Genomic DNA, 16,688 nt, shown 5'->3' with positions numbered 1-16,688 from the left:
TTTAATATAATGATCTGTTTTCTTTTTAATTCTACTCAATAGACTGTCCTTTACGTCGTTCAGATAATTGTTTGACAAACAGGAGATAAATACCGATACTAAATGGTCTTAAATGTTTCCTATTTGATTACTTGGACCAGTATCTTTAGACAAACTTGTATACCATCGTTTCATTTTTCAGCTGATCAAATTGCCTCAGGCATCTTTTTTTTTTTTTGCTTGAAACTTTCATACAGTTTTTGAGACGTTAAGAAATATAAACATTTTCTTTTTTAAATTTCTAAAATTATAATATAGTTACCAAAAAGAAAGAAAGAAATCAGCAAAAAAAAATGCAGATATTTCTTTCGTCTCATCATATAGGAAAACAGTGGAAAAAAAACACCAAGCAAGTTTAAAAGTTTTGTTATCGGGTATTTAATCAGGTGCATTACAATGCAATTAACTCATCCCTGAGGTAGGGGTCCTTTCTTGGGGAGATTACTGGCATGGACAGAGTCCGGCGACAGGAGCGGGGGGATGCCGGTTCCTGTTTTATGGCGTGGCGCAGTTCCTGTGCCGCGGCCAGGGTGCAATGACAGGAATGGGGTGTCACCGGCTCCTTCTTTATGGTGGCCAGTGTGGCGGCCGCTTCCACTTCCTGCGCAGCGGCCAGGGTCCGGCGGTATGAAATGTCTTCCCGTGGCGCCGCCGTAATGCTGTCCCGCCTCCCTCTCCGCAAAATGTAGTTGCGGTATCTCCTAAGGAGATACCGCAGCAAAATTCCCAGGCCAATCAAACCGGCCATGATTATGGCCGTAATAGCGATACTGAAGGCTTCGTTCACTAAAAAATTGTAAAAAATTCATTACTTCACTGTGATAACAATGTAAATCATTTTAAGTCATATCAATGACCCCCATTAAAAATTACATTTAAAAAATATTAGTTTATTTCGATGTTAATGTATAATTATTCATGTCTGATTTTTAAATTTTCATCAAACGTCATACTTCATAAAATAAAAATGATTTTAACTTGTAAAAGGTTTTTAGCAATAAAATTACTTACTTGCATAATTTCCATGCACAGCTCATGCAAAAAAAAAAAACAAAAAACAAAACAAAACAACAAACAAAACAAAACAACAAACAAACAAACAAACAAACAAAAAACAACTACAACATGCATGCAGTCATATTTTTTGAAATAATTTTTTATTTGTGTCTCATTTCAAACATCATTACTTCATCGGTATCATCATTTTCACGATCACTGACGTGCTGAGTTACATGTATGTGTTTTCGCCTACGATTAAAATTTCTTTTAATGATATATATAATAAAACATGCCAATATTAAAAGAGGTACACAAAATAAAATGTAAAGCAGTTGGTCGTGATTCGTACCGAGGGACTCAGTGTTTTTCGTTCCGATGGTGGTGATGCGAGTTTGTGTGTCAGCAGTCGTCAAGTCCGTCAAATTTGAGGTGACAGTAAAATAATGCGAAGAGGAAGTAGCTGCAGATGGTAAAGAGGCATTTGTTGTCATGACAGAAGAAATATTTGTGGAGTGTTTAATAAGGGGGGTGGTCTGTTTTACTGATTGCGTAAGCGGAGTACTGTCATGCATAGTGGCTGTGAAATCATTGGGAGAAGTTATAGGAAACAATGCCAGGGATTCATTTTCGGACGAAGTAGTTTCATGCGGGATTGGTGTACTATTAAATGCATAAGATTCATTAATAAGTGTGCTTCTGTCAACATGCTGTTCGGTTACGTCAGTCGTCGATAAGTTATTGTATGTCCTGGACGAATCCCTTCCGAGTGTAAAATCTAAATTTAAGGGGGAAAAATCACATTTTAATTTGCAAAATAAAAAATGGATTCTGACATGTGCGGATCCAGAATTTTTTTTCCAAAAGGGGGGGGGGGGGGGTGGAGGGGTTCCAAAGGATAATTGTTTGCCCCGGGGGGGGGGGGGGGGTCTGAGGCATATCTGCAAAAATTTTACCATATAAATTTAATTATTTTTCATTTTTCAAATAGAAGGGGGGGGGGGTTGGGACCCACCTCACTCCCTTTCAGATCCGCACATGCTCGATAATATTCAATTCCACTCACACGAACAGAGGAGTGCATACACAACATCAACAATAAAAAGTTGTCCATAATTTTTTTCCATTTCTTAACTTTTTCAATCTCTAAAATAAAGATATTTCATTTTTACCCTGTTCGTGTGCGCGCTCGATCGAAACGATCGAACGCGTGGGAAAAAACAAAACTGTAATGCAATGTTAGTTTTTCCCACGAAACTTTAACAGAAATCTAAAACAAAATCGCCCAATTAACGGTATTAATTAAAAAGAAGATACAATGACAAAAAGAAGAGATTACTCACGCTTCTCGCTGGTGATTTCCAACAGCCCCGGTTTCATCGTCGTGGTCAAATCTACAGATAAAGTTTAATTTTCCACTTCATTTGCATCAAAGATTTGATATTCAAAAAAAAAGCGTTTAAACATTTTACATAAAAGACAGAATTTTACAATGATCTGTGAGATTTAACAAAATTTCTGTACCTTTACACAACACACGCCCGTTCATCAGTGAGCACGCCATGAGGGAATGACTGATAACGGTGTCACGCGTCACACGGGTGATTGCACAAAGAGGAAGGTTCGCAGATTTGAGAAAAAAAGAAGAGGTCATGTGACCAAAAAAAGTTTTATTCCGATCGAATAGTAACAAAATTTTTGAAATCCAATTTCTTGAATTTTTTTTAATTTTTTTAATTTTTTTTTAGAATTTATTTTACGCAAATTTTCATAAAATTCAACTCTGAAATACAATGACTGTTTCCGAAATAGGTCTTCAAATTAAATTACTTACACAATAAATCGAAAATATCACCTTAACAGATAAATTAACACTCGAGTACAGTAATTTTGCTTCACCGATCACACTTCAGTTTTTTAAGTATATAATTACCTGAACAAAGGAAACTCTCTCTGGTAGACCGCAATACTATTTGCTTAATTGCATACATGCACAATCGCTTGTATACCGACATGTTTCTACATTCCCCGTGGATCAATACTTGGTCAAGCGATGTGTTTGCTTTCAAAATTATTTCAATTATCGCACATTCCACCTGGGCAGTTGATACAAATTCTGGACATGCCCGTACATGGCGACAGTAGGCAATTCCCAAATCGTTTTGACAGTCACAGGGTGGAGTGTGCTGAGACAAACATATCCCGAGAAATACATGTAAAATAACTATCACAATCATTATGAAAAGAAAATGTGAATAACTCCAACTGTTCCACTTGGTAACTTTTTTTTGCGGGAAAGAGAAGAGAAAAAGTTCCTACGATTTATTTATATCAATTTTATTCGACTTTGATATTTGTCTTTCGACAGTGCATACAATAGGTGATTCGTTTTTGTTGACCTAGGAGTTTATTCTGATACCCCCATTACTAATGTCTGAAACAATGTAGTATTGTTCTCTACCCACTCATGACATAATCTATGACTGCATTTTAATTATTTGCTCTCATTATATATGAGAGGGTGTTGTAACCCCCTTATTCTAATGAAAATCTGACAATCTAACCCTCTGCGCAAAAAACAGAACGCACTAACTTATTATCAGGTGGTGAAATATTTATGGAAGGTGGAAGGCGAAGGGGGGGGGGGTGAAGGGGAAGGGGGGGGGGGGGTAGTACAACACCAAACATTACTCTATAGCTTTCTGCATTCACCCGTAAAAAATATCTTGGGTTGGACCTTCTTATCCAATGTTTATGTTTTATTCCCCCAATCACCCCCCCCCCCCCTCCCCCACCTCTTCATACATCCCATCTATTATACACTTTGAACCAATCATTTCCAGGCATGAGATTTCTTTCTTTGGAATTGGACTATAAAATCATTGAAAAGCATTAATTCTGTCCCCTTTCTAAGGTCCTTCATATCAGCTGAGGTTCATTATTTTTATTGGATTTTTACTTTTAAAAACTATGGCGAGGTTAGTTATTTATAATTAGTACAGCAGTTAATTGCAATTAGTGTTCCAATTTACCCTTGATCACTATAACTCATTTTTTTTTAAATTAAATGTTTCAGTCAATGCATCTGCAACTGTAGAGTTGAAGTGGTCGAACTTCTCGACAAAATAAGAGATCTGCTGGACAGCTGTCCTTGCCCGTAAGTTTTTAAACTCGATAATTTAAAAAGATATTTAATCTTCCTGAAACAAAATACACTCAATCTAAGTTTTTTTCATATCAATATTTGTACATTTTTGAAAACTGAATATTTGATAGAAAATGATCATTTATTTTAAAGACACAGCAGAAGGGGTGGAAGACTAGAATCAACCCCAGACGTGTAGGTTACATTATTACATTATATTCTTATTCAAATGATATTTCAAATTGACTCTAAATCTTCACCTTGAAGAAATTAGTTATTCTTTTATCGAATAATAAAAGTCATACTCTTTTAATTTAGAAAAACCCCCAGTGGTGAAAATGGGTTAGTAATACTAAGTTATACTTTTTTTCTGCTAATTATAAAATAAAAACGTTACTCTAAAATCTCTTTAAAGCATTCATTAGTGTCCTTTTTTTTTAAAGCCCAACAAAAACCCCTATGGCACCGAAAAGAGATCGGTTAGTATAATTATAGATCGAATTCATTTGGGGGGGGGGGGGGGGGTATTAAATCGTGACAATTTCTAAATTTTTAGCAACAATTTTTTTTCAGTAAACCGAGAAGACTGCTACAGGCAGAAAAGTCTCTTGAGTGGGAAATTTCACCCATAGGGTTAGATTATTACTCATTCATAAGTTTATATTTCATGAAATAAAAAATTCAAATTAAACAAAATAGATTGTTCTACTTTAAAAGCTGAATTTATAAAAAAAAATCACTATCCATTTTTTCCAGCGGCGAACAGTCAATCATCCTAATCAACTCCTCGTAGGTTTTTTAAACTTTTCTTACTTCGTTTTGTCAAATTTAAAAAATCCAATATTTTAGAATTATTATAAAATTTGGGTTTTTTTCTTACTTTTTTTCAATCAGCACTGAGGAGTCTAAATTAGGAATTCCTTTGTAAGTTTTTACCAGTAAAATCTAAATAGACCGAAAATGTTTTCACTTAAAATTTCCGTTCTAAAACAGTTTAATTTTTCGTCTTATTGCAGCGAACTGTCTGATGAATCGGACATAATCATTCCTCCGTAAGTTCATTGCCTTTTATCTTGTGATCAAGGTTACGATTTTTTTTTTTTTTTTTTTAGATGTATTACTCATGGTGATTTTTTCTCTCTCCAAATTTCAGATCCCAGTTCCATATGGACGAGGAAAAGAAAGAAAAAAAATATATGTAATTTGTACTATAATAAAATAAGAAATGTTTTTTAAGATTTGTTTTCTTTGTTTTTCTTTTATCGTAAAAATTTATGGATTAAGCGTATTTTTATCGCATTTAAGTGATTAAATTTAAAAAGAAAATATGTGGAACACCCCAATTTCTTATAACCTAAAAAGAAATTGGATGGAAAATTTGTCTGCGTTTTTTAAAATTATTTTTTACCAAATCGTACCGTGTTCATTTTTAATTCCTTGAATTAAACCATAAATACCAAGCTTTCTTTTTAATATGAAATTTATTGGTAAAAAACAATGAAACGGTACCGTTGGTAAAAAATAAGTTTTATCAACGTTGTGGATTTGTTTTTTTATCGAATATAACAAAAAAATCAACTACGTGGAACACTCGATATTTTTACTTGTAATTGGAAAAATTAATTGTTAAGAGTTTTTCTTACCCCATGTATCGTATTCATTTTCAAACCCTTTCAGTTATTCCAAAGATACAATTTTTGTAATTTTTTTTTAAATAAAAAGTTAGATATAAGGGGAAAAAATGAAACGATACCTTGGTAAGAAATAATATAAATCAACGTTTGAGAACACCATCAGTGTAAAAGAAGGCAACTTTTCGAAAAAATTGGTGGCCGTTAAAACGGCCGTTGGTTCTTTAAAAAATAGACATACGTCTATTTCTTTTTCTTTCTTCTTAACCTCCTTCTCTCCTCTCTCTCCTCTCATACTGGTATACGTTATTAAACACGTATACCAGTTCCCCATTGATCAGGTGGATCTGACCTGGGGGGTGTGGGTCTGCGGCAATCTCTGCATCCCAGTCTTCTGGTTCTTCACGGACTTCATGCGCGGCTTCCTCCATCACAGCTCGTGGTGATATGGGGATTTCTATCGATGTCATGGAAAATATTTTACTTCCCCCGAATCAGATTATATACCCTTTATTTTTTGTTCCCTCTTTTTATTTTGTTGAAACTGCTGAAATGATGCGTTATTTATGCTAATTTTTAAAAAAGTTCTAAAACAATCTAATGCCACTCAACTTTTTTGCATACATTGTCACGCCCTCAAGTAAATTTTAACCCTTGACTTGTGTACAGAAGGTGAAAAGACGGTATCTGGGTTTGCGTCCTATAATATCGTTAAGACCGACTAGAACCTTATAAAATACATCGATAACTCTGAAAAAAAATGTAATCACTTCTTTAAATATAGTTCTATAAAAAAAACCCAAGTCATAAAATTCACACAGTCATCCCGAGATGATCTCTGAAATATGTATACATTTTTATTTAAAAGAACGGGTGTCATTTCTCTCGTTATAAATATATACGGTGATCAGTTAATACTGACTGATTTTTCCATTTAAAAAGTCTCTCAATCTAGTTCATTTTAACAGAACACGTTTGTTTTTTTAAAAACAGTCATTTATACTGGCATACTTCAGAAACACCAAAATGTATTTTTCTCTCGACGTTTAGCTATCTTCATTTTAAAAACGATTTTTACTACACTCAGGTATTCATTCTACCCAGTGTCTAACAATAGGGTCGATCTTTTATCAAACACGTGTTCAACCAAGTCTCCTTCCCCTTAACTCTTTTTAAAGGTCACTGACGCATTCCTCCATTCAATACCCAATTGTGATTCGGAAGTTCCTGTTTCTTGGTCGGGTAATCGTCAGTCTAAAAATAATCATTAGTCTTGATTTGTTGCTACGCTGTTTCTTGGTCGGGTAATCGTCAGTCTAAATTAATCATTAGTCTTGATTTGTTGCTATGCACAGGTCTCGTGTCGGGCACCTGTCCCCAAATGTAGGTCAACCACCCCCCATTGTTCTTCTTTTGTTCCTCCCCAAACAATAGACCCCCATTGTTTTCAGGGTATATACAGACGCATATACTACTAATACTGTCATATACAAAAAACTGGCCGGGGTTCACACTTAATTGGGTTTTTTTTCTCCATTGAATAAATTACTACTCTTTTCGTGTTTGATAAAGTAAATGTTATTTTTTGGCAATTTATTTTACCTTACGATCATTTTAATCAACAGCTTCACAATAAGCTTTAAAAAGTCATGAGCGTAAAGTTTCAGCATTGATGATGTCGCGAGACGCTAGCTTTAACTTTCCTTTCGACTGTCTGTCTTTCGAATATCTACTTCATTCATTAACGAGAACTATGTTTCAAAAAAATTGGAAACATCTTTGAAGCACCCTCTTCATTATGCTGAATTTCCTGTGAATTTTATACCAGTTTCAATACCTTATCTAGAGAGTTTAACAGTCAAAAGAAAGATGTATTGCACCTCATTTCGCACATACAGCCTTTGTGTTCTTCATCAAATTGATAAGTTTTTAAAACTTTAATTCATCTGGCACGTGCTGGTCAAGACTTTGATGTACTTCTCCGAGGAGAAAAAAAGAGAACAGGAAGACGAAAATAGATGCGCACGCATGCATCCCTGGCTGACGAAGTCATGCTTATTCCGCCAAAGGAATAAACAAATGACAAACGTCAAGGGAAAAATATTTATTTATTTATTATCTTATTGTAATACACTATTTTTTCTGGCAGTACTAGTTGAATCAATTCTTAGAAAGTTACAGATTGCTTTTGTATTCCTTCTTTTATTCCAACTAGTGCTTGCAGTAGACTAAAACAAAAGTATACTGAAACCAAACCTACCGTTAAAAAAAATAACCCCAGTAAGGATTTAAATTATTAAATAATTACACTCGATCAAACAATGTTAAGGTATTTCCCCATTCCTCAAGGGGCTTACAAATGTAATGTTAAAACTGTCGAAGATCACTTAACTATAAATAGTAGGTAGTGCATAAGAATCTACTAAATTTGACAAAAGTATACGTCCAATGGGTACTTAATACTAAAAAAAAGTTTTGTCCCCTGCCCATTTTTTTTTTTATGAAAAAAGTCATTGTCCCATGCCTGTTTGTACCGGTCCCAGCATTGGGTAATTTTTGCCTGGTCCCTGATACTACATGCGAACTTTATTTATTAAGACAGCTTTAACATACCCACATACAGCCATGTTTTAGAAATACCATTATATTTATAGTTGCATTTCTATTTACATTACAAGGACGGACTATGTAACCTTAAATATGTGACTTGAATGAAATTTAAACTACATTACTTTGTAGCCCATTCTTTAATAAGCAAAGAGATCATTTATTACACAAAATATGATATATTTTAACCTTGTGTCGAGTTATATGATATAATAATACTATAACATTCATTGGTTTTTAGAATTAGAGACAAAACATGGCAAACCATCGAACATCTAAAACATGCAAACTTTATTTATTCTGCAATAGTTTTTTAATTCCGTTGGACTGGGTGTTATGATGAAATATTTTATTAAAGGAATTTTAATAGTACTTAAACACATGTCACTATAACATTAAACTATACATATATGTCTAATTGATAGTTACTTACTTATTTACATTACAGGTTTTGGTAGGGCAACCTCCACTGTCTAAGCCAATTACGTTTTGTGTATGATAAAATATGGAAAATATATTCAGAACTAACTTACTATCAATATCAATCTTTATCGCTTTTAAAAAATTATTTTTTGATCAATTTTCAAATTAGATAAATTCGGAGGGTTGACCCAAAAGTTGTGTCATAAATGCTATAAAATCGGGAAAGATAACCGGAATACGGCAAAACTTTTAAATATTTACACAATAATATTAATATTGATGCAAAATGATAATATCCTACGAAGATAGCACACTATGTAAAACCTGAGGTAAGGCTAGTCGTTGCAAGCTGCGACCTATATAAATCTGTATAGAGGAGTGACAATACCATCAAAAATTTGATTTTCATATACTATTCTAGCTCACGGCTTATTTGTACTTTTTAGGGAAGATGAAATAAGAAGTAGTAAATTTCCCGGTCGTAAAAATTTCTATGGTCAAAATTTGAAATAATTTAAGGTCAAAGATCAATGACTGAAATATGACCAAAAATTAATTTTAACTTTTTTATAAAATTTTTGCTTTTTGTAAGTTGTATTTATTGATGTGAAACAATAAAATACATAAAAGGTATGTCTGCCTGTTTGTAAGATTAATACATTTTCTTCAAATAACTATGCTTTTGAAGTATGAAATGTAATTCAAAATATATTTTTCATGATAATCGCACACAAACTAGAAATATACACTATGACAATTAAAATTATGAAGTAAAAGAATAATTACGTGAGGTAACTTTACATGTTTATATAGCTTTGATTGTCACTTTAAATAAATTGCGTTACAAAAAGTGATCCAAGTACATAAGAATAGTTTATATCTGGTAGAAAAATGGCATGAAATACTTTTTTTTTTCATATGTTCGTCTCTACTTATCACCTCACTGGAAATATCATGACTTCAAATGTTAATAGAGTATTACGAATTTTCAGTTTTCTTGATGTTTTACCGATGGGACAAAGAGCAAGTTTGAACCAGCATTATATTTTATGCAATACTAAGTGATGAATTTATACATTTTTAATATGCAATGTATTAATTACAGTCTGCGTTCAGTGAATTTGAAATATGCAGAAATTTAATAACTTTTAAAACACTTAAAAAATGAAAGAGTTATTTTTTTTTTTAAATTTTAATCAAATTGAAAATCACGAATGACATTTGTATGTACATGAAATATACAAAATAAGCAAATTAAAATAAAGTTATAATTTTCAATTAAGTATGTTACAATGTTTATTAAATCATTATCTTATCGGCATATTGTCTTACGTAATAAAATTCAAACTGTAAATTAATCGTACGTCTATTACATGCTTCGTTTAATTCTAACAAAAACTTATTTTTGTTCTCTGGTATATAAACAAACACGATTCATTAGGAAAAAAACTTGTGCATCTGAGATTGATTTCTTTCCTCATATTGTTGATCACATTTCAAAAAAGTTAGCTTGGTGTAGTATCTATAACAACGTAATATTGCAAACAGAGACTCAATTATTCTATAAATCATACCATATAATGGTACAGATTATAAAATCAATGTATCGAACTGATTATAATTTTCTCATATTTTATTAATGAAACCAAGAATACAGTATTTCTCGCTTTTCTTCTTCCTGTGTGGTAAGATATATTTCAGACACGCCGATTTCAGGAATTATATATTTTATTAAATTGTAATATAAGTAATCATCAACTGGTTTGTTCCCGTTTTGCACACATTTGAAAATAAGGTATCGAAAAAATGTGTGCGGAACGGGAATTTGACCAGGTGAGATAATTGCTTAATTGCTATAGTCTATATCACAGTTCCTTTAACGGCAATTGACAATGAAATAAATAAAATTATCTACTCGCAATGATATTTACATTTATTTTATGTTACAATATAACTTGCATAAAACACATTTACACAATAATTGACATCCATGTTCTGGAATTTAATTTCAAACATCGATTTGGTCACGAACAATTTCATTTATTTTCTTTAAACAAAACAGATTATTGCAAAAATATTGTGTATGTAGTTCTTTTGTACAACTTCCTGCCTTTAGGAAGTATATGTACAAGCTACAAGTTTGAGGAAAAACTTCCATATGTTTATAATATTTATTTATTGCTTTTGCTTACATAAATGCAAGAAATGTGTGTAGTGAAAACGCTGCTAAATATTTTTCATTTATACTGTGGTTTGAATAATCGAAGAAAATAGACAAACTGGATGATGGTATGATGATAAATCGGCAATTTTATAATGTATGCTTAATAACTTCTTCTTCAGATATTTTCACAAAACCTATCAAATGTACACCTAATTCATAGATTTTCAGCCATGTTTGAGGCATATCGAATCAATATTTAAATTATCATTTTTGTCGGAATTTTTTGAGCTACTGATTTGAAAAACCAGAAAAGTGAACCCGCAATATACTAAATCGGTGATGTCGATCATAAGATCTACTGTGAAGGCTGCTACTTCAAAGATTGAAATATTTTGTGATATAGGTATGTTTCTTTTTATGAAAATCTTTCTGTTGATACCAAACAACCAATTATAAACATGCGTTTTACATATTTTGCAGCTACAATGTAAGTTGTAAAAAGAGACACGGAGTACCCCATATGACTGTCCGTGTAGTTTTCCCCTTTATCATAAATGTGTCCACTGAATCAGCTTCCATTTGGATTGGGACAGGCAATGTTTCCTAAATTCATCTTTTTTTAGTTTTATATTAAAAGTAAATGGGCAAAAATGTAAAAGTCAAATCATCTAATCCTTATCTTTCTTACCAGTGAGCGGAAATTTAAGACTAAAAATATTATTTAATATGTCATCTTTATTTTATCAAATGAAAAAAAAAATGGTGATAGTTATTAGACTAAAACACAACAAAATACCTATATTCTTCTTGTTTTGTGGCGCTATGAATGAATGATAAAACACAAGTAAAAATCCAGGTAAAATCTTTGACTTAAAGCAGACTATAATTGCTATCACAACACAATTCACACCTATTGTTCTATACCCAATTATCAAATGTGTGCAAAACGGGAACACACCCATCAACTCTGTTGTAAGACAATCATAAATACAAGTAAACATAATCCATTTTAAGAAATTCTGCACAAGAAATCTAAAATACGAAATATGCTTTTTACTTCCATTTATTCGTCTCATAAAACTGATTTGATGAGAAATCTTTCAAATTGAACAGAACTCTTCAAAGAGTTTTAGCTTACGTAATGTACCACTTTAGCTTACGTAATGTACCACTAGGTGAAATGCAAGATTTAAACAATTATAGAGGTATCACATTAGTTAGTTGCTTGGCAAAACTATTTACAAGTATTATAAATACTAGATTGTTAGAATGGGACCAGAGATATAATATCATTACTGATGCCCAGTTTGGTTTTAAACCAGGGGTAGGTACAATTGATGCCATATTTGTACTACAGAATCTCATAAGTAGAACTTTAAAAAACAAAAAAAAGATTGTACTGTTGTTTTGTGGATTAAACAAAGGCCTTTGACTTAATTGATAGATCAAAACTATGGTATAAATTGCAAATGGAGGGTTTTGGAGGAAAATTTTTACGTATTATTAAGTCTTTATATAAGAATGTAAGAGCATGTGTTAAACATAAAGGTACATTTACAGAAACATTTAAAATCTCAGCTGGAGTTCTACAAGGTGAAATATTGTCTCCATTATTATTTTCAATGTACTGTAACGTGTGTCCAGCCGAGCGGTTGCTTTTATTTATTTGGACACGTACCCGGTTACACCCGGGATTCTGCAGAGCATTTTATTATAAATTGGCCTGTTGTCTTTCAGGCTAAAAACGAACTGAATCAATATATTTACGCTGATTACTTTAATAAATTTACTAAATCAAGATATTTACGACGATTGGTACTTAAATCAAAATATTAATTTCCCAGGGATTTACCTAAGCCCAAACCAACCACAAGTTTCCCCTTGTTAAACTTGCAATCCAATGTCCCCGACCACTAGCCCAGGCTACCAAACTACCCCTTGACCAATGCCCCTAGACAATTGGCCTTACCAAGGGTTCTGGCTACTGACCTGAGGTCTCTAACCAGTTGATTTCCCCAGCTCCCTTTGACACTGGTGTACAGGCTTATTCAGCCTTTATTGCCGAGTGTCAAAGCTACGGTGGTTGATCAACTGGCGCAACCTATACTATAAGGCTTCTTCAGCCTTATGTAGCCTTTAATCTAATATGGCCTATTCCGCCCTATTACGTAGCCTTTACTTACTCTATGCTCCTAGAGATCTTCTCAGTCTGGCTGCAGTGATCACACTCTCTGATTCTGCCGACTACCGCTGTTTATATAGCCTCGGCACATTCCATCTTTAATTCCAAGGGGGAACAGACTATTACCATGGAAATACCCTGTACTACCCTATTTCTATAATTGGTATGACCTGATTCGTCACATCACCCACCCCTTAAAGTCATACGTCCCGTATGAATACAACTATTTTTTTTTTAAATTTTATTAAGCTTCAAACAATAGGGACTCAAGAATATCTTTCTTAGAATCGAGTTCTTGCATATTCATTTTGACATTTAAAATGTACAACCATTCACAACAGTTTCTTTCTCTCGATCTTCTTGATCTGTTTTCCCTCTTCTATCCATTTGGTGATGATCTTGACACTTTCAGTAAAGTACAGTGGATCAGTTTGGCACTCTTTGTCTTCAAAGGAAGGTTTGTCCGCGGCTGGCTCACAAGGCGGAGTAACAACGTTAGTCGCAGCTTTTACTGGAGCACTTACAGGCAACGGCCTAGTTGGCTTCCGGTAGATTCTTCCTTCTTCAAGCTGCAACTCTTTTGAACTCATGGATTTCTTCTTGCTGCTCGCTTCAGCTGAGTCATCATTATCACTTTCACCATCACTTATATCCTCTTGTAGTACGCTTTGGAGGTCCCCGGGGTCCTGTCTGACCCAAGATTCTGCATCTGACTCATTGCCGTCACACTGAGCGCTACTCAGATTCAACCCGTCTGCCTCGCCACTGTTTTCTTCACCAATGTCATGTTGCCTCTTGAGATGCCTTCTCAGATTCTTGGGGGTAGTAGAACTAAAATCGCAATAGTTACAAAATAAGAGATTCTGGCTACAATTACCGATGTGTTTTGCCAATTCGTCATCTCTATTGAACCGGTAAGGACAGAATGGACATTTCCTGCCCTTGTTTAACGTGATCTTCGTCTTTGGCATTGCAACCTAAAAAAAAACAAAAAAAACAACAATGCAGATGTTAAACTATCTTTCTAATAACAACAGCTATCAACAATACAGATTTCCACATGTTTATCTAACTCTATATCTAAACTAAACTAATCTCTAATATAATCTGACATCCACTTAGGAGGACGTCTTTCCCTTTTCGAAGGACCAAGCAAACGCTCATCATTTGGACACTGTTGTCCCAAAGTCGACTCTGACACTTGGTCGCCAATCTGATTATTCTCACTATCAAAGTCATCTACAACATCAGGTTCTTTCAGTTCCACGATGTCATTCGGACTTTCCCGCTCAACTAACTCATCCAGCTGACTGGATTCTCCCCTTAATAATTGGGGATGTTTAAGTCTGATCCGATCTACGTGGACAACTTGTTCTTTACCCCTTTGTCCACAATCTACCCTATAATTAAGTTCTGAGCACTTGCCCAAAATCTTGTAAGGTCCCCGCCAGAAAGATGTCAATTTTGCAGATCTACCAACCTTCTTAACTGGAAAATATACAAAAACTATATCACCAGGGGAAAACTTTTCAAAGCTAAGCTTCCGATCATGGTATGTCTTTTGTCGACACATCGCTTGCTTTGTATTCTCTCTTACTATACTGTGGGCTTCTTCTAGGCGTTCCTGTAACTCCCAAACCCATTGGTTTCTAGGTGTGATTTTCAAATCTCCTGGTAATTCGTACATGAGATCTAAGGGTGTAGTTGTCTCTCTGCCTAGCATTAAGAAGTTCGGGGTATAACCAGTGGTCTCATGAACAGCTGACCGATAGGCTTGCATAACATATGGAAGAGATTCATCCCAATTTGTCTGATGGTCGTTCACATAAGCACTAAGCATGGTGGCTAGGGTTTTATTAAACCGCTCTACCATTCCATCACTTTGAGGGTGGTAAGGTGACGTCCTTGTTTTCTCGATATGGAGTAAGGCACAAAGTTCTTGGAACAAATTGCTTTCATATTGCCTACCTTGATCGGAATGAAGTATCCTAGGCACTCCAAGTTTTGCAAAGACTTCTTCAACCAATATTTTTGCAACAGTTTGAGCTTCCATGTTAGGCATGGCGAAGCTGTCTGTCCATTTGGTAAAATAGTCAGACACCACCAATATATATCGGTTACCCCTATCTGTCTTTGGCAATTCCCCTAAAATATCAGTAGCTACCCTTTCCATGGGGATTCCAGTTTCTACAACTTTCATTGGAGCTCTCTTGGTAACGTTTGGACTTTTTCTTTTCGAACACGTCTCGCAGCCTGCAACGTATGTTCTAACATCCTTTCTGCATCCAGGCCAATAGTATTTGCTTCGTACCTTTTCCAGTGTCTTTTTATGACCTAAATGCCCAGAACCTTTAAAATCATGGCAAAAGTAAAGTACCTTTCGTCGTTCTCTGGCTGGTATAACAGCTTGAAATATATCATTTCCTTGTCCAGTTACCCATTTCCGGTAGAGCAAGTCATCTTTGATGAGTAGCATGTCCCATTGTCCCACAATTTCTCGGACGAAAATACTTTTTCCTGCCAGATCCTCTGATTTTGGTTTGATCCCTCCCTTCAACCATTTTATGACTAAGGCAATATCCGCATCTTTTTCTTGGATACTTTTCAAAGATATATCATCTGGCAATTTGGTTTCCTCTGCACTCTTAGTAATGGTATTGACAGACCCAGGCATATCCTCTTGATCCCACGAAGAAAAGAAACCACACTGTTTGCAAGGAATTCTACTGAGAGCATCAGCATTCTGATGTTGAGCTCCAGGTCGATGTTCAATCAACATGTCATATGTACTAAGCACCTCTAGCCACCTCGCCAGTTGGCCTTCCGGGTTTTTGAACTTCATTAGCCACCTCAGTGAACTGTGGTCCGTTCTTAGGCGAAATTGTCGTCCTTCCAGAAAATGTCTAAAGCCTTTAACAAAATGGACAACCGCCAAGAGCTCCTTCCTAGTGACACAATAACTCCTTTCACTCTTCGACAAGGTACGACTTGCATATGCGATCACTTTCTCGTGACCATCTTGTTCTTGAGAAAGTATAGCCCCGATTGCATCCCTGCTAGCATCGGTATCCAATATAAACTCTTTACTAAGGTCAGGATGACCTAAAACTGGAGATGTTGTGAGTTTATGCTTCAACAAATCAAACGCAACCTGGCAATCATTATCCCAGACAAAAGGCCTTCCTTTCTCAGTCAACTTGTGTAGGCACTTAGCAATCTTCGAGAAATCTTTTATAAACTTCCTGTAGTACCCACAGAGGCCAAGAAAAGATCTTATCTCACTTGCATTGGAGGGTACGGGCCAGTTTCTCACACTTTCAATCTTTTCAGGATCTGTGGTTATTCCTTCTTCTGATATAACGTGGCCCAAGAACTTTACAGATCTTTGAAACAAATGACATTTCTTGGCCTTTAGCCGCAATCCAGCAGACAGAAGTCGGTCAAACACTCTCCCTAAGTTTACCATCATTTCATCGAATGTTTTACCCATTATGATGATAT

At 34.7% G+C, this 16,688-nt stretch overlaps 1 protein-coding gene across 2 annotated transcripts; it reads right to left on the bottom strand.

The window, feature by feature from the left end:
• Window positions 1–399: 399 nt before the first annotated feature.
• LOC128167624 (uncharacterized) lies at window positions 400–3,574 on the bottom strand. Of its 2 annotated transcripts, XM_052833442.1 has the most exons (4): window positions 2,560–3,574; window positions 2,379–2,429; window positions 1,388–1,813; window positions 400–825 (listed from the first exon to the last, which is right to left on the bottom strand). In XM_052833442.1, exons 1-4 carry the CDS (start codon window positions 2,687–2,689, stop codon window positions 431–433), a joined length of 1,002 nt encoding a protein of 333 aa, XP_052689402.1. In that variant the 5' UTR covers window positions 2,690–3,574; the 3' UTR covers window positions 400–430. The 2 variants fall into 2 exon arrangements, with proteins under 2 accessions (XP_052689402.1, XP_052689403.1); XM_052833443.1 differs by lacking the exon at window positions 1,388–1,813.
• Window positions 3,575–16,688: the final 13,114 nt, after the last annotated feature.

Source organism: Crassostrea angulata, chromosome 10 (genome assembly GCF_025612915.1).
Source record: "Crassostrea angulata isolate pt1a10 chromosome 10, ASM2561291v2, whole genome shotgun sequence".
Taxonomy (NCBI): domain Eukaryota; kingdom Metazoa; phylum Mollusca; class Bivalvia; order Ostreida; family Ostreidae; genus Magallana; species Magallana angulata.
The sequence above is the reverse complement of the archived record's forward strand: the minus strand, read 5'-3'. Positions and strand labels throughout refer to the sequence as shown.

What these genes read in the sequence shown, in the direction of transcription:
- LOC128167624 (XM_052833442.1), bottom strand. Translation starts at nt 2,689, where the DNA reads ATGACCTCTTCTTTTTTTCTCAAATCTGCGAACCTTCCTCTTTGTGCA. An exon ending in GGAAATCACCAGCGAGAAGC is followed by an intron (nt 1,814 to 2,378) that starts GTGAGTAATCTC and finishes CCTTAAATTTAG; the next exon opens with ATTTTACACTCGGAAGGGAT. An exon ending in GAAAAACACTGAGTCCCTCG is followed by an intron (nt 826 to 1,387) that starts GTACGAATCACG and finishes ACAATTTTTTAG; the next exon opens with TGAACGAAGCCTTCAGTATC.